This window comes from Balaenoptera physalus, assembly GCF_965194825.1.
Source record: "Balaenoptera physalus genome assembly, chromosome: 3".
Lineage (NCBI taxonomy): Eukaryota > Metazoa > Chordata > Mammalia > Artiodactyla > Balaenopteridae > Balaenoptera > Balaenoptera physalus.
Genome location: NC_138890.1, coordinates 28,405,053 through 28,428,712, shown reverse-complemented (window position 1 = coordinate 28,428,712; position 23,660 = coordinate 28,405,053). Strand labels below are relative to the sequence as shown.

Here is a 23,660-nt window from a genome sequence, read left to right as displayed (position 1 = left end):
CATAATCAGACTGGGGCTTTTCAAACATCTTTTTTTTTTTAAATAAATTTATTTATTTTTATTTTTTAATTTTTGGCTGCGTTGGGTCTTTGTTGCTGCACGCGGGCTTTCTCTAGTTGTGGCGAGCGGGGGCTACTCTTCGTTGTGGTGTGTGGGCTTCTCATTGTGGTGGCTTCTCTTGTGGTGGAACATGGGCTCTAGGTGCATGGGCTTCAGAAGTTACAGCACGCGGGCTCAGTAGTTGTGGCTTGAAGGCTCTAGAGCGCAGGCTCAGTAGTTGTGGCTCACTGGCTTAGTTGCTCCGCAGCATGTGGTATCTTCCTGGACCAGGGCTCGAACCCGTATACCCTGCATTGGCAGGCAGATTCTTAACCACTGAGCCACCAGGGAAGTCCCTTCAAACATCTTTGAGAACAGATAAGAACATGTTTCGATAGGATAGAGAAGGGTTTAGAGGGTGGTGAATGTCAGCCATGGGAGATAAGATCCGTCTAATCCGACCTTCTTCCCATGCCAGCCCTTCACTCTAGAGGTGAACGAACAAACTGACTGGACTGAGAAGTTCCACGAAAAGCCCCAGGGGGCTCCATGAGGTCGACCCGGTCTCCTCACGTTGCTTTTTCCAGAACCCACCCTCGGCTGAGCTTGTACTGCTCTGCAGCGTCGTCATCATAATCAGCATCAGCACTTCCTGAGCCTTTCTAATGAGCCAGACCCTGTACAAAGCTCTTTAAGCTTCTCAACAATTCTTCCAGGCAGGGATTATGATTATTATCTCCATTTAACAGATGAGATAACAGAGGCTCAGGGACATTAAGTGACAGGCACAAAGCCGCACGGCCTGGAGTGGCAGTGGGGGGGACTTGACCCAAGTTACCAGGCTCAGAGATTCTACAGGGCCTGGAGGGAAGCCGGGGCTGGGCATGTTCTGGGTAACAAGGAGAGAAACAGCCGCCTGTCTTAGAGCAGTGCCGGGAGGGAGATTTTCCAAGCCTGAGAAGGAGGAGCAGAGATCTGTGTTCTTTCTTCCTCTTTTGAAGTGAATGAGTGGTCTTTTCTGATCAGCCCGGCTTTATTTCAGAGTCCCCAAGGAGGCTTGCGGGACGCTGAAATCCAGGGGGTGGTAACTTGCCCTCATCCCGTTCATTTCAGGGTCTGTGCCAGCCCTCACAGGGCCTCACGCTCTCAGCTCGAGTGCCCCTGGTGCCCTGTCAGCCCTCTGAGGTCAGCAACTTGCCCACCTTCATTCTCAGCCTGGTTCACGGGATTGTCTCCTTCCTTCCTCCTTCCCTACCCTCCTCCCTTCCTTCTTCCTTTTTTCTTTCTTTGTTTCTTTGTTGCCAGGTCGCCTTCTTAGTGCCCTCAGACCCTTGGCCTGCAATCTCACGGTCTCCTCCTGAGAGGTGTGATAGACAAGGCCATTGCACAGACTGGAAACTGAGGCCGGAGAGCACAGGGGACTGCTTTCCACCCGCACACCTAAGCTCTTCCCTGTGCTCTCATTACCACCGGATCCTTTCCGGAAGCCCGTGTAACTCGGCATTTGGATTTATCCTGCTGGCTTATCGGCACTTTGTATCTGTTCCCAGGGAGAGTCAGCCTCCATTATATGAAAAAGACCCTCTCACCCATTCCCTTCCTTGCCTTTTATTGAAAACAGCAGCAGACGTGTCTCTCGAATGAGGAAATTTTTTTTTTTTTCCCAAATGAGTTTGCATTCACTTAGCCACAAATATGTTCTCTGTGTTTGTGTGCATGTGTGGGCATCTATGATTATAAAGGTACACATTCAGGTTACCTGAACACAAAATCCAATGTGCTGAAATTCCATTTTTGATGTAAATGAATAAAATTTCCTTCTGGAACATTGTAAGTGCCGTTGAAATCACACTGCATTTAAAGAGCAGCATCTCTTTCTCTCCTCTTTCCCTATTCTTCCAAACATCTCTTCCACTGAATGCAGGTCAAAAGTGTCTAAGAAATCCCTGGTCTATGGCATGTCCGCTCTTTATTTTAAACCATCTTAAATATATCCTTATCAGACCCAATGCCCTCCAGTATTCTAAAGGCCTTTGTTGTATAAGCAATTTCTCTCATTCCATGGTGGCTTATCTGACAGTTTCTCATTTACCTTCTACTTATTATTGCAGTCGACTTTGAATTTTAAAACCCCACTGAGGGTTTAAAGGATCTTGAAGGACAAAATCAGAAACCTAGATTAGCAGTTACTATAAACCTGCAGGAAAGCTAGTTTTTTTTCCCCTTTTTTTCTGTTTGGACCAATGTGAAGTATAATCCAAATACATCATATAATGAAGCTGATATCCTGGTAAAGTGTCTTTATGTTTCACTCAACTCTCTGCCTGCCTTCATCATTTCATTCTCACTAGCCGAAGATATTCCTAGGATGATGCCTTTTTTATCTGAATTCTGGGGAAATACTCACTCCAACATTAAGCCTCATTTAGGCTGAATTAAGATTCATTTTCTTGCTGCCTTCCCTCTTGGCTCCTCTTCTCAGCTTTATTCGAAAGCAGCAGCGCCAGGCTATACGCCATACCGCCTGAGTTTCTGCACCCCAGGAGCTCTCTCCCCCTGGCGGAGACCACCAGTGTGCATCCTGACAATGGGGAAAACCAGGATGGGCTTCTTAGGTTCTGAAACTCAGGAAGAGAAAGAGGCAGCTGCTGATGAAACACCTGGGTGTCAGCTCAGTGACAGGGTTGCTGGGATAGCCTTGCCCATGCTCCCTAGGAAATCCCCGCAATCCTTAAGTGCCCCTCTCTTTTCCCCTCCTCTGCCACATCTGACGTGTGTATTCTGAGGAGTCTGATCCATTCTGCTCAACAAGGCTGCCCTTCATGGTTCGTTTTGGCCAAACATCACAGCAGCAATAGCTAACACTATATGAAGTGTGCCACGTGCCAAGCACCGTCCAGGGTGCTTGATAAATAATAATTCATTTATTCTTTACAACAACCCTATGAAATAAATACTGTTATTCTGTCACGTTACAGATGAGGACACGGAGGCCTCAAGGGGTCAACTTGCCCAACATCACATAGCTAGTTGATGGCAGAATCCATTTACATAATTCAGGCAATCTACATCCAGAATCAGTGCCCTTAACCACTGGGCCACGCTACCCCTCCCTCTCGGTGCTGATTCTCCCGGGCTCTGGGCTAAGTATACACAGACATATTTTCACATGGTCTTCTCAACAGGTGGGCATTGTGATCGCATTTTTATAAGACACATATCCAAGACACATAGCCAGTGAATGTAGGAGCTAGACAAATTTACTTCCTCATTCAGCAGACATTTACTGAGGATCTAATATGTTCTATGCTCAGTGCTACAGATACAACAATAACAACAGACATGATCTCTGCTCTCACAAAGCTCTCTGTGGGGGAGGCAGACATTTATCAAATGAAGACATCATTGCCAAGTTGACTAAGAAGACAGACCACCAACCAGTGCAGTATCTGACATAGCTGGCAGCGGGGTGGGCATGCAGTAGGGCTTTTCTCAGCCTATCCATCCATGAGAAGCCAGGTGGTAATGGGCAGATGTTGGGGAACAGGCAGGGAAAAATATTACCAACAAAGGAGCAGTGTGTCTGGCAGTGAGGAAGCAAGGTGAGCTTGTGACAGTGGAACCAGGCCAGTGTGGCAAGAATGCCAAGAGCCAGGGGAGGGGACGTAGGAATGTCTTGAAATGAGGCAGAAGAAACAAGCAGTTGTAGTTTATCTGACCATAAGCGATGTTTTAACTCCCGCTATTACACTGACCATACTTTTACAGCAGGTTCTTGGCAGCAAAGTTTGCTTTTCTTGTTTTCATGAAACAGCTGGTAAAAGCATGTTTTCCAAATCTCAGAAACATGGCTTGTGTTGCAGACAGACATAATTTCAAGTGTCCCTGTGATTTGCCATCACTAACATATTCCGTCAAGGCCGTATATGCAAAGGAGGTGATGCAGGTGAAAACCCTTATAAACAGCGACGTGCTTTCCACACGCCTGGGTTATTATCCTTAACAACGGAGCTTGTTTTGGAAGATGCACATGTCTCTTACAAGAGTGGATGTACGTAAAGTGTCCAAAATGGCGCCTGGATCCCGGTAAACATCTGTATCAGTGTTAACTGTTGTTTTTACAGTTTTGCCTCCCTTTTTTTCTTTCCCCAGGCATGGTCTGAGAACCTGTGCATCATGAAAACTGTCTCATGGGTCCATGTCCCTCTTCTCTTTCAGGCCAGAACAAAATCTGCTTCATCCCAGGCATGGTGGGACCTATATTAGAGATGACACTTATCCCTGAGGCTGAGCTCCGGAAAGCCACCATCCCAATCTTCTTCGACATGATGCTGTGTGAATATCAAAGGAGCGGGGATTTCAAAAAGGTAAAAAAATGAGGCTGGAAACTCATGCCAGCATCCCTAATCCCCAGCCCATTTCCCCATAATGATATCCTTGTTCCATCTGCCTGGGCTTCATTCAGAGGCTTGACGGTAGGCTGGGGACATTTATTCACTCATGTGCCCTGAATGAGCTGGCAGATGAGATTTGGTCGGTATTCTATCACACTTTCCTGCCCGAGGCCGAGATTAAAATGCACTTTCTTGCTGTGTATCAGCGTGGTCCCTTTCTCAACAGGAAATAGTAAGGATTCTATTTCTGTACTGAAGAGTCCCCTCAAGGTGTGTCCAAAGGCCCCCTCCCTCCCACCTGCTGCAACCTGACACCCACCTCTGTCCAGCACTTCTGCTTCTGGGATGACTCGGAAGATCTGAATAGCTGAGAGAGAGCCTACCCCGCCAAGTGTCAGACTTGGCCATGCATCAGGGTTGAGAGCAAGTAGAGCCCAAGGCCCATGCGTAGGGAGGCCCCGCAGACCTGCCGCGGGGAAGGAATGGGAGGCTTTCCCCAGCATGCAGGGAGTGAGCCACCTGTGTCAAACGCGAGGGCCACTGACCAAGCATCTTCATTGAAAATCCCTCAAACTGGAAGGATAAGGACCGTTTTCTGGGCCCAGTCACTCCAGATGTTTCCGCCAGTGGAATAAGCACTGGTTTCCACAGCAGGTTCCTGGCAACAGTCAGCAGTCACTCCCAGTTTAGGAAGGTGTGTCTTTAAGTCCTGCCAAGGTTGCCTTAGCAGTAACTCCAGGTCTCGCCCTCCTGTCCGCTCAGCCCCCTTCTCACCTGGTGCTCCCCCTAACTGGGCTCCGTGCCCTCCCCCCGGCCCTGCTGCATTTCTGCCTCTCATTCTATACCACGTCTGACCGCCAAACAATTTTCCTTAAAGCAGGTACCTAAGTGCCTTCTAAAAGGCAGCAGATTCCAAAGCGCTTTTCCTTAAAATCCTTGCAGACCTTACCCTCCCATTGTTCACTGGTTCTCTAATCCTCACCAAATAAAGTCCAAACCCTGTCTCCTGCATTCCAGGCCTTCCTTGCTCTGGCCTTCCATCAAATGTTCCAGCCATTTCCTCCAACTCCTTCCTCCCCCTCACCTATTCTCCAGGCAACTGCCCCCGCCCCCGCCGCCCCCGCCAGCTCACCTGAATTGCGTTGCCTTGGTGAGCGTCCTCCTTCACGTTTCCTCTTCCTCAGGTTCTCTGCCACATTCACAGTCCTTCCTGCCAACATCGTCTATACTCCTACCAATCCTGCAAAGCCCACTCCAACGCTCATCCTTTAAGAGATCTTTGCCCTCTATTCCTATGTCATTCCAGCTGTCTGAGGTATCCGTATTATACATTGCCTCGCACTAAACTCATTTCTGCATCCTCCTCATCTTCATGTCATAAAAGTGATGATGATGATGGTGACAATGACTGCCATTAACTGGGCGTTTACTCTGTGTCAAGCACTGTAAATAACTTCCATACAGTAGTTCATGGGATGGACTTTTTATTACAGCCCTGTGAGGTAGGCAGCATTACCACCCAATTTTAAGATGGAAGCGCTGAGGCTTAGAGAGGTGAAGTCACTCACCCGAAGTCACACATCAAGAAAGAGGCAGAGCAGAGGTTGCAACACACAGATCACTACAATCCCAAGCCCAGGCTGTGCCCACTGCACTATCCAGCCACTGGCCTCATCGCAGTAAGTGCTGGCTGAACGGAAGAATGAGTGGCATCCTTTCAAGCAGTGCCTTCTCAAAAACTGTTCCATGGAGCTCTAATCCCACCAGATGCTCTAGGGAAGAGGGTTTGGAGGTTAAATACCTTGGGAAGCCCCTGCATGCCATAACCCCTGTTGGAGACTTCCAACGCACATTAACATAGCCAAGGCACTGAGCTGTTCCACGGTAAACAGACCTGTTGAATTTCTCAAATTTATTTCTTGAAGAAACATCTATTGGCTGTGCCAGTCACTTTGGAAAAGGTGGTTCTAAGAGGGAAGAGACTAGTTAGCTGTGATGATCTCAGTGTGGGAGGGTGCACTCCCCGCCCAGGGACTGGTGGGAGCTCTCTGGTCCCAGAAAGGCTGGCGACCATCTCCCCCCCTGCAAGGAGCCTGTAAAGAAATTGGGTGAGGAGTTCAGGTGGAGAAAGACACCATATCCAACCAGCTGGGGTGGGGAGTAGAAGGCGCAGCCCTGGATCGAGTGTTTGATGGTCGTCTGGAATCTGCTGCCTTTTAAGGGGGAAGAAAAGCCTGTGAGCTTGGGGACCTGTGAAGGGCACAGTACATGGGATGAAGGGCATCGTGCTTCCCCTCAGGTCAGCACTCCCCCCCAGTGGTATGGGCACCAGCTGGCTCAGAAGATGTCCTGGGAGCAGGTGTGCAAAAGATACACTCCCAGTACTGATGGTATACAATGTCCAAAGGAGAAGCACACGCACGTCCTTTCTGGATTACAACCTGACAGTTGTGTTTGGTGGCCTCGTGTCTCCTGAGGCTTGCCTGTAGTGTGATTTTCCTGCCCTAATGGATTCCCTTATTGAGGCATCCCTGTGGCATGCACCCACCTATTCTCCATGAATGGGGTCATCCCCGGGCTCCTTGCTCCAGGCGTGTGTTCATCGTAAGCTCCTTCCCCAGTTGCTTCTCTTCATTGCTACCTTATCAAAAGGGATGGGACAGTCAGGCTGACTCATGGGGTATCATCCCATGTGAACACAAGCTGCATGCTTGGTGGGAGCCCAGCTGTGGGATGAGCAGACCCAGCTGTCACCGCTTTGTTCAGAGTAAGCAGCCATGGGCGGTGTCCCCAGGACAGGGAGGAAGCAGGGCCCCCATGAGCCCCAAGCTGCCCTGATGGCCAGATCCAGAATGAACCGCAGAACCGGGATTTGAGACCCAGGAGGCCTCGTGTGCAAACTGTTATTAGTGCACGATGCCAAATAATGAGATAAGGGAAGAACCACCTGCCCAGAAGATGACAGGGTTCCCTTTCTAAAATGTGGGTTTTAATGGAACTAGCAGAGCTCACAGGAGAACTCAGCAGGGCCTTTGCTCCCGGCTCACACCAGGCCCTCTGGCCTGATACCCAATGTCTTGTAGTTCCTTTGCTGTCATCCCTTTGCTGGGCTCTTCCTTTGATTTCTTCACGTGAAGAATCCTAGTCATCCTTCAGCTGTGGCCTCACATTTTGGGAAAGCCTTTCCTGCTTCTTGGGGCAGTGGAGCATCTGGAAGCAAGAGACCAAGATTTGTTCCAGCAGGATGAGCATGGATGGAACTGGGACAGGAAGAGGGTAGACTCTGAGTGGCTGGGGTGGGGAGAAGGAGGCTCCAGGGCAGTCTCTCTGCTATAAGTTTCATATGCAACCTCATCTCCAGATTTCCCTCCCTCCCCCTCTAGCCCTAATTAAATGCCCGATGCATTTGACTGACAGCCGTTACCCCTCAGGAGTACATCACTTCACCCCAGACTGTCTCTGTCTTTAACTGGGATTGGATTTCATGTCCCTGGTATACTCCATGATTCCCTTGGTGGGGCTGTGGACAGCAAGAGGGGCCTTGAGTTGGCCACGCTGTGGCTGGCGTGGCCATGCCTCAGTTAAAGTGAAATGCATCTAGTCCTACCTGCATGGAGCTCAGGCATGTCACCTGTGCCCCATAGCATGACAACCTGCTCATAGGTCTGCCTCCATCACAAGACTGTGAGCTCCTCTTTGAGGGCCAAAGCGGTTCCCTCAGGCCTGAGCTCCCAGCACCTGTCAAGTGCCTGACGTGAATGTGACGTGAACCATGTCAATGTTCTCAGTATGAATGGAGGCATTTAGACCTCCATCCCACCACTGCCTTGGTACAGAGAGGAACATTCCAGTGAATGGTTTTATAATGTAGGATAATGAGTGTGGCTGACCACTGCCTGAGTAACCCCGTAGGAGGCTGGGTAGACCAGTTGTCTTGCTCGCCAATTTTTTGTGGAGGGAGGGACTGTGGGCTTTCCAGATGATGTTGGTGGGAAGGAATGGAGGTTCTGGGATGTAGAGACTGAGTAGGGGGGTTACCTGTGAGGCAGATTGTAGAACAGGATTAGGTACTAATCAGCAGGAGGGTCTGAGCTCTCAGCAGGCAGGAGATCCAGAGAGAATCCCTTTCTCAGAGAAGGAAGAGATAATAGCATTTGACAGCAGCACCTAAAACAATGCCTGGAACACAGCAGGAACTCAATAATTGCTTGTTGAATGAATTAATGGACAAAGATATCAGTTTGGCAGATTCCACTGAGACTGAGTCTTGGCATGGAGTGAACTGGTGATTCAAATGGCTTAGAACATAATGTGGAAAAGTGCAAATCAATTCACTGAATATGTACTGAGCACCTACTGTCTTCTGGACACTGTGCTTTGGAGTCAGATAGACTTGCTGCTTATACGCTGAATAAATTTGGGTAGGTTATTTAACCTTTCTCAGTCTCAGTTTTTCATCCATAAAATGTGTATCATAATACCATTATAGGTTCCCAAACTCAAGCTCCATGGGGGATGAAATGAAACAGGAAGAGATGAGATAACTCAAAGAAAATTAGGACGCTGCCCTGACTCGCATCGGCATCCCTCCTCACATGACACTATCTCCTCCAGCCTCCTCCCACGTCGGCTTCAGCCCACCCCAGGACAACCAGCATTTAGTTAACAGAGGAGACCACAGGCTGACTTACTGGTGCCAGTTTCATCTTTGTTATCTCTCTGCCATCCTGGCCTGTCACACTATCTCTGCCCCCTCCCATGTCATTGGATGTGCCAATCACTTTGGAAAAGTGATTATGTCAGCACTTTACCTTTGAAGGTAGCTGAAGAAGAGCTCTTACTCCCTAAATTTCACACTTCGGAGGGGCCTGGCTCCTATCAAAAAAATGTTCTAGGCAAACAAGATGATGAAAATAGCCAAGAGGTTCTAAAGCAGTCAAGAGAGGCAGAGGAAACCGTGCAGGAAAGGCAGGATGCAAATGTGAGGCCCACGTGATGTCATTCTGCTGCAAGAGGAGGTCTGGGCTCCTAGAGCTCACCCCGTTTTCCTGAGTGTTTAAGATCGGTATTGGGCCTTGCGGCATGTAACTTTTGTGAAAGTAACCCGAGGATGCTCCTTAACAAATATCCATCTTGCAGGGGTGGGGGAAGGAGTCAGTGATGTGATGCAGTCTTGTAGTGGGATGAAATAGAATTAGTTTGGAGAAGCCAGAGCTACGCCCTAAGCTCTGCATAGTGACAGTGTTGGGGGGAAAGGCCTGTCATGGTGACATAACGTAGTGTATGTTTGGGAGTGTACGGGACCCTTGGGAGTACGCTAAGTCAAGTCCATCCATCCTTTGAAACCCAAGACAAAGGTCCCACTTTGCCTCAGTTTCCTCATTTATAAATGAGGCTGATGATATCCATTTCCCTTGACTGTTGTAATATGATGCTAATGAAGAGGACGGTGTCAACAATGTCATGATGATGATTGCTAACAAATATGAAGCACTTACTATGTGCTAAGCGCCAGGCCAGGCCTTTCACATGTGTTTTCCCATTAACTTCTCGCCACAGCACTATAAAGTCGGTGCTGTTTTAAATTTCCATTTAATAGATGAGAAAACTGAGCCTCAGAAAGGCTTGCTAACTTGCCCAACATCACATGGTGGGGAAAACAGTCAAAGCAAGACTCAAACTAAGTCTGTTTGTTGTCAAAGCCTGTGGTCATAGCCACTCCTGAGCAGAGCACAGCACTGGCCCCAGCAGCCCAAAGGGCCAGGGTCTACCCTGGGACGTGCTTGACTGAGGCCTTCCCTCTCTAACCCACTCCGGAGGGTTCAGGCATGGCTGGCGTCATCAGCTCTGCACATTCCTGGAACCCTGTAATTTCCCTCCCTGTGGGCTCTTTTGTGACCCTGAGACAAGTGCTTATTTACCCCATCCACTTCTCGGCTCTAAAGGAAAGTTCATCTCACGAGGAGGAATCGTGCCAGCATTTACCATTGAACAATTTAGACAGAAAAGCTGGTTTTCTTCCCCCAGAACTGCTTTCCAGTAACATTCAGCAGTAATAACAATAACATTAGCAGCAATCATAAGATGACAAGCAGACCCAGTGCATACTTGAGCCTACGCACTCCCCTAGCGCTTTATAAATAAAATTTCCCCAGCCCTCCTAACTACCCCATGAGGTAGGTACCACTGTTATTCCTATAATATTGATCAGGATCAACAAACTATGGCCCCAGGCCAAATCTGTCCTGCCACCTGTTTTTGTAAATAAAGTTTTACTGGACTGGAGTCACGCCGATTTGTTTTTGTATTGGCTATGGTTGTTTTGGCGCTGTAACAGCAGATGAGGTGAGTCGTTGTGACAGAGACTGACCCACGACGCCTAAAATATTTACCATCTGGCCCTTAAAGAAAATGTGTACTGAGCCCTGATATAAACTATGAAACTGAGGATTAGAAAGACCTACTAGCTTTCCCAAGATGGTGGAGGGGATGGAGGAGACATTTAAAGCCAGTGCTTATTTACCCCAACCATGGCCTAACGTCAGCGCCTACTCCTGTAGTCCCTTGGCTATATTTCTTCCTGCCCTAGGCTTGACACAGTATACATGTCTAATCATGCTAGCCCCCAATCCCCGACTTTGGATGACACTTGACATGCTTAACAAAATGCATCATATAAGGGGCATGATTCATGCGTAGAGTGGCAGCCCAGACCCTCGCCATATTGGCCTCCTTCTAGGTCTCTGTTCTTATTTCCATCCTTTCTTGCTTGAACTCTCTGCCCCAGCTGAATGCTCTCCTCATTTTTCTCCACATTCCAAGCTCCACACCTTTGCTCAGTCCATCCGCCCCCGCTCCCACATAGAATGCCCTTCCTTTTCCTATTTATCACAATCCTACCCATCTTTCCAGGCCTGTGTATCTCCTTCCATAAATCTTCCTCAGCCGTGGAAACTCACAGGAAATTCTTTCTCAGCACAAGCCGTATCAGCACAAGCTTCTGGTCCTTACCTTTGGCCCTTAGCCCACAAAAGTGAGGGAGCAACGGCCCCACGGATGATATGTGAAGCAGAGGGAAAGTGAATCTGGTCTCTGCCTTCCGTCACCGAAAGATTCCAGCCAACTCGACTGGGCTTGATCCTTTGTGCACTGGAAAGAGCCTGCCAAAATGTCTCTGCCATTCATCTGAGACTTCAGACAAGCCACTTAAACTCTCTGGGCCTCTATTTCATCTGTAATAATAACTGACACTTACTGAGGGTGGTGCTAAGCAGGGGCTGGCTGTTTTTCATGCATTATAGCATTTAAAGGTGGTCCTTGACTTCCAGACCTCATGGAGTTATTGTGAGGACTGAGGGTAAAGGGGCTGAGTTAGGATCCAGGAGCGCCCAAGGGCTCCCTGGACCTTGTTGAGCTTTGCCAAGAACCTCCCTCCCTTCTCTAAGTGCCAGTTTCTTATCTAGTGGTAAAAAGGGAGATGGGTGGACTGCATGATTTGCGTGGACTCATCAGGGCATGATATTAAAACAGTATACAAACCATTTTTGCATTACAGCCATGTAAGAGAGACAACAAATGGCTCTTCAAAATGTTGAACTCAACTGGGTGAAATGCTTCTTGACATTGAAAGTAGGAAGACAAAATACTCTCTGGCTTCAGTGTTACAAGATTTGGTGTGTAGGTGCATACTTATTTTCAGGTCACTTAGCTAGTCTGATCTCTGACCATTACAGTTGTCACCAGACTTGACTCTCTGAGGCATTAATTCATGTAAATATGACAGCTTCAGGTATGGCTGGATTCAGGAGCTCAAAAATGGCACCAGGTTTCAGTCTCTCTCCATCCCCTCCTCTCTGCTTTCCACTACGTTGGTGTCATTCTCAGGCAGGCTCTTTCATTGTGGTCCTCTCCAGCAGCCCCGGGCTTAAAACCTTCCATCTTCAAGTTAAGCAGAAAGACTTCTTTTTCCTAAGAGTGTCAACAGAACCTCAGATTTCAGTCTCACTGGCTTGATCTGGGCCTTAATTGTAGGGTCTGGATAATGAAAGATACTGATCAGGAGCTTGGCCTGTGTCATGTACCCACACCTAGAGCTAGGGAGGTATGATCAGCCCACCTGAGTCTCACAAACTGAGATTAGGGTTGATGTGATTACCAAAGTATAGAGAAAGGAATGCTAGGCAGGCAGAAATAATAGCTGTTCATGACAACATGCCATTCCCTGAAGATCAGTGCTCTGTCACATCCCTCAGTGCCTTTGCACATGTTATATACCCTCTGCTAAGAATGCCCATTCTCTTTCCATTCTCCTGCAAAATTTCAAGATAAACTTGAGAACAAGGTCAAATGACATGGGCTGTGAGCCTTCCCTGTAGACTTTCCTCTCTCTCTCTCCTATGCCCATCTCTCTGCTCCAGCACTTACCATCTATGGCTCTTCTCCGCTCTCCGGGAACTCCTAAAAGGCACATGTAGTATCCTGTTCCATTTTGCACTCCCAGTGCTCAGCATCGAACCTGGGAGATGATATGTGCTCCCTAAGCTTTGGTTAAAAAAATGAATTGACTGATTTCAGCATTCAGCCTTCTAATGTTATTGTTGATTTTCATCTCCTACTTCTTCAGTTTGAAAATGAAATCATCCTCAAGCTGGACCACGAGGTGGAAGGGGGCCGAGGGGACGAGCAGTACATGCAGCTGCTGGAGTCGATGTAAGTTCAGTGCCCAGCATGGGAGGAGCCGGGAAGGTGGGCCCGATGCCGGAGGGCTTAGGACTCCAGGGGGCTCCAGTGGCTCTGTACTCCCCTGGAGGTAGGCTCATGGGTATTGGAGAGGCTCCATTTTTTTTTTTTTAACTTTTTCTTTGATCCATGGCTATGTAGAGATGTGTTTCTTTTTTTTTTTTTAATTTATTTATTATTTATTTTTGGCTGTGTTGGGTCTACTGTTTCTGTGCGAGGGCTTTCTCTAGTTGCTGTGAGCGGGGGCCACTCTTCATCGCGGTGCGCGGGCCTCTCACTATCGCGGCCTCTCTTGTTGCGGAGCACAGGCTCCAGACGCGCAGGCTCAGTAGTTGTGGCTCACGGGCCTAGTTGCTCCGTGGCACGTGGGATCTTCCCAGACCAGGGCTCGAACCCGTGTCCCCTGCATTGGCAGGCAGATTCTCAACCACTGCGCCACCAGGGAAGCCCGAGAGGCTCCATTTTTGGAAGAAATCTCACATCTCTCTCTGCAGTGGCTGTTTCTTTGATATTAATGGGACGGCTCAGATAAAAAGAAACTTTGCTGTGTTGGGGAGAGGGAAATAATCTTCCAAAATGTTCACTTTTGTTATCTCTTAGCTGTGGAATAATTTTTGCTGTCTTTTCCTTTATTCTTTCTCAGTCTTTGACAGATATTGGTCACAACCAACATTTATGGAAACCACGCTAAGTGGTTTCCAATACAGGGAGAACCCTGTATTGTCTCATTTAGTTATGTTTTCTCTGTTTGATCCCATTTCACCTGGGTGGCCCCCAAAGCTCAGGGAAATGTCTTGTCCGAGGAAACTAGGCCAAGCAAGTCAAGTGGACAAGCTGGGACTGAACCCAGCTCTGCTGGACTCCAGCGCACAGGCCTGGTGAGGCAGTGGGCGGTGGATAGCACCCAGGAGCACTGGCCTTGGACTCAGGACACTGTGTTGTTTTAACAGCTCGTTGAGATGTAATTCACATACCATACAGTTCACCTAAAGTGTACAATTCAGTGGCTTTTAGTATATTCACGGAGCTGTGCAACCATTACCACAGTCAATTGTAGAACATTTCTGTTACCTCCCGAAAGAAAGCCCATACCCCTTATCCATCATCCCCTCCCCTTCTCTGGGGTTTCTATGGATGTGTCTATTCTGGACATTACATACAAATAGAATCATACGATACATGGTCCTCTGTGACTGGCTTCTTTCTCATAACATGTTCTCAGGGTTCACCCATGCTGTAACACGTGTCAGTATTTCACTTCTTTTTATTGCCGAATAATATTTCACTGTTTGGAAATACCCCATTTTGTTCATTCATTCATCAGCGGTTGGATTTTTCGACTGTCTCCATTTTGGGCTATCAGGAATGATGCTACTTTGAGCGTTCATATACACATTTTTGTGTGGACACATGTTTACAGTCCTCTTGGGTGTATAACTAGGAGTGGAATTGCTGGGTCATATGGCAACCCTGTATTTAACCTTTTGAGGAACCATCAGACTATTTTCCAAAGTGACTATACCAGTTACCTTCCTACCAGCAGTGTACAAGGGTTCCAATTTCTCCACATCCTTCTGAACACTTGTTAATATCCATCTTACTGATTATAGCCATCCTGTAATCAGTGTGAAATGAAATCTCATTGTCATTTCAGTTTGCATTTCCTACATGGCTAATGATGTTGAGCATCTTTTCGTGTGCATATTGGCCATTAGTATATCGTTGGAGGAAGTCACTGGATTTTCATCTTGATTCCACCACTTAGCAGCTGCACAACTTTGGACCAATCATGCAACATCTTTGGCTTCAGTGTGCCCATCTGTAAAATGGGGATAATAAGCCTCCTATGGTTATACTGAAGAGTGAATAACTACAAAGCATGTGCACACAGCAGGTAGAAGCTCAGGAAATGTTCTTTGATCCCTCACCTCACTCCCAGTTTCTATCTCTGACACCGTGATAAGAGTGAGGACTTCTCCCAAGGTTCAGGAATATGACTCACACATCCCAAATTCCCTCTTAATTGTAGATTCCCTGATTTGTATGATCCTCTGATATATATCTGATCTTGAATTCTTTCCCCAGTCCTCTTGGAATATTTTAACTTTAACAACAAAAGCAGACTGAAGGTCTTGCTCTGACCCTCACAATGACCCTCTCTCCCCTGCCCAGCGGGCAGAGCCCAGTGGACAGATCTGAGTCCCAGGCAGCACCGTCCCAGCTGCCGTCACCCCCTCCTGTCACTGTGCACAACCATCACTAAACACCTAGAAAGCAAAGGCCACTGGGCTAGCGGAGAAACCCATCATCTGCTCTTCGGGTAGGTATTGAGACTGATTGTCCAGTGGGGAGATGACATTTTGCCTGAGTTAATGTTTTTCTTAAAGCTCGAGAAAGGAAAAATCTAAATATTGACCAGAAGTGAAACCAGGGCTGGTGCTGGCAGTTTCCATTTTTATAAGCGGATGGGGCCCTGCGGCCAGTCTTCAGATGATCAGCAGGATTTTCAAATCCTTCCTGAGCGATCATTTATAAAAGGAGTCCTTAGAGGTCAAGGAAATCAAAAACAGCTCATTATTTTTCTCCTGAAATAGAGGCGTGAATGATTTTTGCAAAACTAATCAAGACCAACCTGAAGAGTCAGGACCCCATCAGAACATCCAGGGGCCAAGTCCCTGCTCCTTCCTTCCTTTTGACTTTCTGAGCCTCAGTTTCCTTATCTGCAAATTGGGGATAAAAATACCATACAACTCCTAGTGTTTTTATTGAGAATAAACAAGACACATCATGAGAAGTGCTTAGCACAGTTTGTGACACCTTGTAGGTAATCTGGAAATAGTAGTTATTATTATCATTGATCAGGTGGATATGGATGTGATTATTTGAAGCCATGAGCCCACCTATCATTCCTCTTCCAGACTAGTCAACCTCAGCTCCTCTAACCCTTCTTCCCAGCCCCTCATTCAGGACCTCCACTGATACATAGGGCCCACTCTGGGCAGACACAGTTCTGTGGGCACATGGCTTGGTAACTGGATGGTGCTTCTGTGAATAGAGCAGGGCTTCCCTTCCGGTGGCAGCTGAAGCCCTGCGTCAAGGCGCAAGGGTTAGGGCGTGAAGTGGTGCTGAGTTTCAGTATTCATGTGCTCTCATGCAGTGCACAGCCTTACACAGCATGCCCCTCCTCCCCATCCTTGGAGCTCTCCTTGGAGCCCACTCGCATTAGTCCACATCTGTCTTAAAGTGAGAGTCCCATATTGAATGGAGTAATGAGACACATTCTACCCTCCTGTATTCCATCTGCCTGGGAATATTTCTAAAAGTGGCAAGGGGGCTGGAAGCCTGAAAGGGGACAGAGAAGGTGTGTTCTGGGGCCTAGATCCCACTCAGACCAGTTCAGTTGAAAGGGGACCTGTCATAAGAAGCACACAATACATAGTTTTTAAAGGAATAAATGAAAAGTCCAGTTCCATAAGCGCTGACAAAGGTGTGGGTCAGGGCTCCCTCCCTCTGAAGGCCTCCCATACTGAATGCAGATCTGTTCGAGGGAGGTGTGAGCTCCAAGGTAGGAGCATAGATGCGGAGTGGCCAGTGCTCTGCCATCCCTCCTTCCACCGAGTGAGGGATTATTGCATCACTTCGAGAGTCTCCTAGCTCTTTTTCATTGCCACTTCCATTCCACTGCGGGACTCCAAGGAGAGGAACAGCTGTGTGACCTTGGCAGGATGGAGGTTAGAACTCAGCCCCATGGGCCTCGAGCCTAGCCTACAAATTGAGGGTGTTAACAATGCCTACCTCGAGAAGATTATGTGAGTGTCAAACAAGATAATCAGTAAAACCAGCTTAGCACAACATCTGGAACACAGGTACTCAATAAATGATAGTATCATGTATTACAGTTAGTTTTTATTTCTATATCCGCTTCCACTGCTAGACGGTGAACTCCTGGAGGTCAGTGAATTGCTAGTTCTGAGATCTCTGAATCCCTAGTTCCCAGAAGAATACATATTGAGTGCACAGATAGATGGATAGATGGATGGTGGACGGATGGGTGATTTCAAACCAATCTGCCCATCTACCTCTCCAACCCTAGACCATATGAGCAGTTTTCTTACCTTATGGCTAAAAAATAGATTAAGAAAGCCAAGACTTTGTTTTTCTAAACACTTGCTTCTCAAAGGACCAACCATATAGCATCACCTGCGAGCTTGTTAAAATGTAGAATCTCAGGCCTTACCCCAAACCTGCTGAATCAGAATCAATGAACACAGTGCCCAGGTGATTCCCATGCACACTGAAGTCTGCAAAGCAGCAGACAAAACCAATTGTTCTTAATATTGGCTGTACATTGGAATCACCTGGAGAACTGAAAAAATAAAATACTGCTTCCTGGCTCCCATCCCAAAAGATACAAAGACATTGACCTAGAGTGGAGATTGAGCTTTGTAAAAGCTCCCCTTGTGATTCTACCATGCGACCAGGGCAGAGAGCCACTGGTCTGGCCATGCTCAGGCCCTCAGATGCCTTCTACCTGGGAGGCTGTGAGAAATCACACCCCAAACACTGGGACAGAGTTTCATTGCATTGTCATTAAGATGGAAAGCAAGGCTGGAAGTGACCATCCCAGAAGGAGTTAGGCACAGCTGATGACTGAGCCAGACAGGCCTAAATCACAGGGCAATTTGCATCTCTCCTTGAGAGCCGAGAACAGGTGCTTCTTCCATGGTGAAGATGCATTAGTCTGATCACAGCCACAGTTTGAGACATCGCGTCCTTGCAGCATGGCTTGGCTTCTGGGCAAAATGACCCTCCACAGTCCTTGCCTTCCTCACCTTCCCCCTCTTAGGAGCTCTTGGGACTTATAAACTGCTATGGGCAGAGTAGGCAGAAACAGACGTAGCCTGGGAAATGCTTGTCTACTCAAGATGCCTGAGAACACACCACAATGTTTCTCTGCGGAAAATACTGACCTGTGATTGTCTTGATTCCCAAGGTCACCACTTACTATCGGAATGATGCTGGGAGGGACATTTAACTTCTCTGGGCCTTGATTAATTACCTCATCTGCAAAATGAGGGGAATAATTTTTACTTACCAGAATGACTGTGATCATTTCTTTAGAAAAAGTGATTAGACAATGTCTGGTGGAGAATAAGTGATTAAGAAGTAGTCATTAACCAAAATTTTAATCCATCTGTCTCTCCCTACCTAGCCTGTGGGCTGCTTGAGGGTAGGCATGATTCTTTTTATATTTCTTTTTTTTTTTTTTATATCTTTCTCCCCATCCCCACCCTACACAATGCCTGGAATAGTGCCTAGCAGCTGATAGGTACTTAAGGAATGTCACTATTTTAATTTTTGTTTTTAAAATTTAGAATATTATTATTACAACAAATGTTGTAAATTGTTCAAATACTATATGCACATTTCAGTTGAAAAATGAACATTGTCTTCCTCTATTCCACCACCTAGACCCCTTGTCAGAAGCAGCGTGCATTTAGTTTGGTGTTTATCCTTCCTGACCATATCTGTCACATTCATAAACACACAGAGACAAATAAAAGTAGACACACAGGGGCTTCCCTGGCGGTGCAGTGGTTAAGAATCCTCCTGCCAATGCAGGGGACACGGGTTTGATCCCTGGTCTGGGAAGATCCCACATGCCGCGGAGCAACTACTGAGCCTGTGCTCTAGAGCCCGCAAGCCACAACTACTGAAGCCTGCTCGCCTAGAGCCCGTGCTCCACAACAAGAGAAGCCCCTGCTCGCCACAACTAGAGAAAGCCCGCGTGCAGCAATGAAGACCCAACACAGCCAAAAATAAATAAATAAATGAAATAAAATTTTTAAAAAGTAGACATGCACTTCCACTCACATATAGCATTTGGTGGTTGAGAGCAGATGCTGGAGCCAGACTGTTGTTATTTACCAACTGTGTGACCTTGGACAAGTTAGTTGACCTCTCTGTGCATTAATTTCCCCATCTGCAAACATCTTATTTCATAAGACTGTGATGGGAGATTAAATGAGGTAAAATTTGTAAGACGTTTAGGATAACGCCTGGGACGTGGTAGGTTCTTTGTGAGTTGGTTAAATAGAACATGAGGATTGTTCTGAGACTCACTTTCCTCAACTATACGTTTTACAGAGCTTTTTGTTTCAAAACATACTGATCTCATACTTTTTAATGACTTCATAGAGTCACATTTTGTGAATATGCTTTAATTGGACATTTAAGATAGTTCCAACTATTTCACTATTAGACACAATTTGTACGTACTGTAAATATATCCTTACATACTTCTGGGATTATTTCTGTAAAATAGATTCCCCAAAGTAGAATTATTGGATCAAAGGATATGTACTTTTACAATTTTTACAGATATTGTGAAAATTGCTGCCCCAAAAAGTTGTACTGATTTACTCCCAATGTGGGTCTGTAAAGGTGACCATTTCTCCACACCATTGCCCACACTAGAAATTAATTTTTATTTTTTCTCATTTTGATGGTGGGGAAAAAGTTACTTTCTACACTATATGGGCAACTAAGTGTATAAATGAGTTAAGTGATTGAATAAAGGAACAAAATGAGCCAATGAACCAGGGGAACTTGGATACACCGGTTTGTTTGGCTTGTACTCCACCCTTCCCGAGCCCCGCCCCCGACTCGCAGCCCCGCCCCCAACCCCCGACCCCGAGCATGCTCTTTCTCCCTTGGCCTCGAGCTCACTGCCCTCCTGTCTGTGCCGCAGCCTGATGGAGTGTGCTGCAGAACACCCAACTATCTCCAAGTCCGTGGAGAACTTTGTGAACCTGGTCAAAGGCCTCCTGGAGAAGCTGCTGGATTACCGGGGCGTGATGACGGACGAGAGCAAAGACAACCGCATGAGCTGCACCGTGAACCTGCTGGTATGTGCGCGGCTCTCCCCATTTTGAGTCAGATCGGAGTCTTGGGAGCGGGTCTGGCTTTGGGTTCCACTATGGCTCTGGATAGGGAAGCAGCACGAAGGGCTTTAGAAATCAGACAAACGTGAGAGTGTCCTTGCCCTGACATCTGCTAGCTCTGTGTCTTGAAGTCAATCATTTCACGTTCCCTGTGTCTCAGTTTATCATATATATGAAATGGGAATGACTATAGTTGGCTCTCCCTATCCAAGGGTTCGGCATTTGCTGATCCAACTACAGGTTGAAAATATTCAGGAAAAAAAAATCCACGAATTTCCAAAAAGCAAAACTTGAATTTGCCGCATGCTGGCCACTATTTACATAGCATTTACATTGGATTTACAGCTCTTTACATAGCATTTACATTGTTTAAGTAATTATAAGTAATCTAGAGGTGATTTAAAGTATATGGATGTGCGTAGGTTATATGCAAATTCTACACCATTGTATTTTTAAGGGACTTGAGCATCCTCAGATTTTGGCGTCTGTGGGGGTCCTGGGACCAATCCCCTGCAGATGCCAAGGGATGACAGTATTTCCTTTAGCACTTAACACACAAAGAAGGAAGGTGGCAGTTTAAAGAAGTTAAGAGTATGAGCTTTAGAGTCACACAGGCCATGGGTTCTCATCCTACCTCTGATAATTAATAGACTACACAAGTCAAGAAAGTTTTCTGAAGGTTTAGTTTGCTTATCTGTTCCATGGCGAAAATAATAGTACCTATTTCGTAGATTGCGCAGTCCTGACCCATGGTTAAATGCTCACTGTTTGTTTCCTTCTCTTAACAGTACGAAGTAATACTGATAACTAGTATTTATAGAAAATTCCTATGGGATAGGCTAACCGGAGCAGCTAGTCCCAAACCCAGACTCTTCACCCCTGTACCACACGACCTGCCATTGGCCAGCTCCCAAACAGTCTCCCTTCAGATGTCCTGTGATGTGGTTATGAGACAGCTGGTAGCAGCCACAGTGCTTCATACTCACCATGCCGGCCCACCCTAAAGTGGTTAAAATGAATAAAGTTGGCCAAAAGACCATGTGGCATCTGTTACATCAATCCCCCCTGCCATTCCCAGTGTCCCAGAAATATAAATCCTGTCCCCATAGTTCTGTTGTGTGTCTTCTGTTTACCCTAAGTGGACTCTATCTTTTTATTCTATAGTTAAAATACACTTCCTCTTCAGTGATTTGAAAATGACTAACATATCTGTAATGAATGCTGAAGTCATTACAATTCAGCGACATTATGTTAAAATGTATTACTTTTATTTATTTTTTTTTGAATTTTTGAATTTTATTTATTTTTTTATACAGCAGGTTCTCGTTAGTCATCCATTTTATACACATCAGTGTATACATGTCAATCCCAATCTCCCAGTTCATCCCACCACCACCACCACGCCCCCGCCGCTTTCCCCCCTTGGTGTCCATATGTTTGTTCTCTGCATCTGTGTCTCAGTTTCCGCCCTGCAAACCAGTTCATCTGTACCATTTTTCTAGGTTCCCTAAGTGGCCTCTTTTTAAACAGCCCAGATATTGCCATTGATTTTCTGAAATGCTAAGGGGAGTTGAAAACTCCTGATTACAGCAGAAAGGAATTCATTGCTAATAACTCCACAAGGCCCAATTTACATAAAGAGCACGAAGAGGGGTTTTCCAGGAGTTTAGCAGTTTCTCTCTTTGGAGAGGTAGAAGTTGGTTGAAGAAACTGACCTGTCAGAATCTGACCTGGGAGAAAGTTGGGGCAGGCAGGTCTATAAGCAGTTAGACTCTGCTAGATTTTGGTGTGTGGCTTAAACACGGTATCAGGGAGAAGAACAGGATGGGGTGGGTGTGTCTGGAGGTCTCGTATGGCTCTGCCACCTGCTGACTATGCCCTGGAACACCTGGAACACATCACCTCGCCCTCTCAGAGACTCAGGTGCACATGGGTGCATTGAATTAAACCTGGGTTTTCTCAAAGTGTGGCTCAAGGATCGGGTCCTGACCTCCTGGCTCAAAATCTGTAAGGACTTGTTTTAAACTGCACAGGATTCCAGGACAACTGGTCTGCATGAGCCCTGAGCTGGAATAGGTATTGCCTGGCGTAAATGTTTTTGACTGTGGAATCTCAGCATAACTTCTGATAGTTCTGCACTATCAGAAGTTATGATCTGTTATCATCACTGGGATCTGTTGTGATTACTGTTACTCTAATTATTCCTATTACTCTGATTCCAACTCAGTTCTGCCTGAGCGCAGGGTCTGAGCTTTTAAAGATCAAGCTGGGCTGCCTTTCATAGTAGACTTTGTCAAAGTAAACGGCCTCAACCTTGGCATCCCTCAGTGCAGCAAATAGCTGGATTGCACCCCCCGATGTGATGGCTGAGATACTTCCTCTGTCCCTTTATAGTCTAAGGATCAGGGAAGTGACTTTCAAGGCAGAATAAGCTGTTTGATGCATTCAGGAAAGTAAATTTCTTGCTCCCATCTCGCCCAGATAGTACCTAGCAATTTCCTCTCATCTTCATCACAATGCCCTCCACCCCTGCCGCTCTGCAAAGAAAAAACCTCATCACTGTTTTTCCTCCCTTATCTAGAATTTCTACAAAGATAATAATCGGGAAGAGATGTACATAAGGTAAGATTTTTGTTTTCTAAAACCCAGGCCTGCTGTGTCACTCTCCTGCTCAATATCCAGCGATGGCTGCCGCTGCCTTTAGCGTAGAGTTTAAGCATATCTTGTTGACACTCAGACCCTCTATGTTCTGATTCCTATCAATCTCCCCAGATTCAACTCCTTCCATCTCCTACAGTCAGCCCCCCAAATCCACTTGGAGTTCTCTGACCTGCCATGCTGTTTTGCTGTGGATTGAGCTGGTGAATTGCACTTGGCGTTTGTTACAAGATTGGCATGCGAAGCCCTAGTCCAGGGTTGGTAGTTAGAACATCCGCCAGCCCAGCTTTGAAGGGAAAAACATACCAAGATGTATGATGCCCGCTTCTTTGTAGGCATTTAAAAGATACGTATTTGAACATCATATGAAGGATTTTGGGGGGACATTCGGCTGAAGCAAAGAACTCCCTTGCCAGTGTGTCTCAGAATCTCATGTTTTTCCTCCAGAGTTTTTTTTATTGGTACTTTTACTCATTACAAAAATAATACATACTTATTACCAAAAAAACCTCATAAAATACAGACAAGCAAAACAAAAAATGAAATAAACTCCCATAATCTATACATATTCCCAGACCTTTTTATATTTATGTTTATATATAGATCAAATTCTATGCATGCCTAGTTTCTGCAAAAATGGGATCATATTGCTCATAATTTATTCTTTGCTTGACAAGAATTCCATGTCAACAGAAGTATTTCAACATAATTTTTAATGAAACTATAAAATTCCCTTTCCAGAATATACCATAATTTATATAGCCAATCCTATGTTGTTGAATATTTAGGTTATTTCCAACTTTTTTCTATCATAAATAGCACAATGACAAAATTCTTGGACATATATATATCTTTATGCATCTCCTTATGAGACAAAAGCCTGCAA

General features: G+C 46.3%; 1 protein-coding gene across 1 annotated transcript in view; it reads left to right on the top strand.

Moving 5' to 3' along the window:
* The window catches only part of DOCK2 (dedicator of cytokinesis 2), a 425,439-nt gene that overhangs the window by 349,010 nt on the left and 52,769 nt on the right, over nucleotides 1-23,660 (top strand). The window contains exons 33-36 of the mRNA XM_082456398.1: nucleotides 4,258-4,406; nucleotides 13,057-13,142; nucleotides 19,924-20,080; nucleotides 22,698-22,738. Coding sequence (XP_082312524.1) covers nucleotides 4,258-4,406; nucleotides 13,057-13,142; nucleotides 19,924-20,080; nucleotides 22,698-22,738 — 433 coding nt within the window. The remainder of the gene's footprint in view (nucleotides 1-4,257; nucleotides 4,407-13,056; nucleotides 13,143-19,923; nucleotides 20,081-22,697; nucleotides 22,739-23,660) is intronic.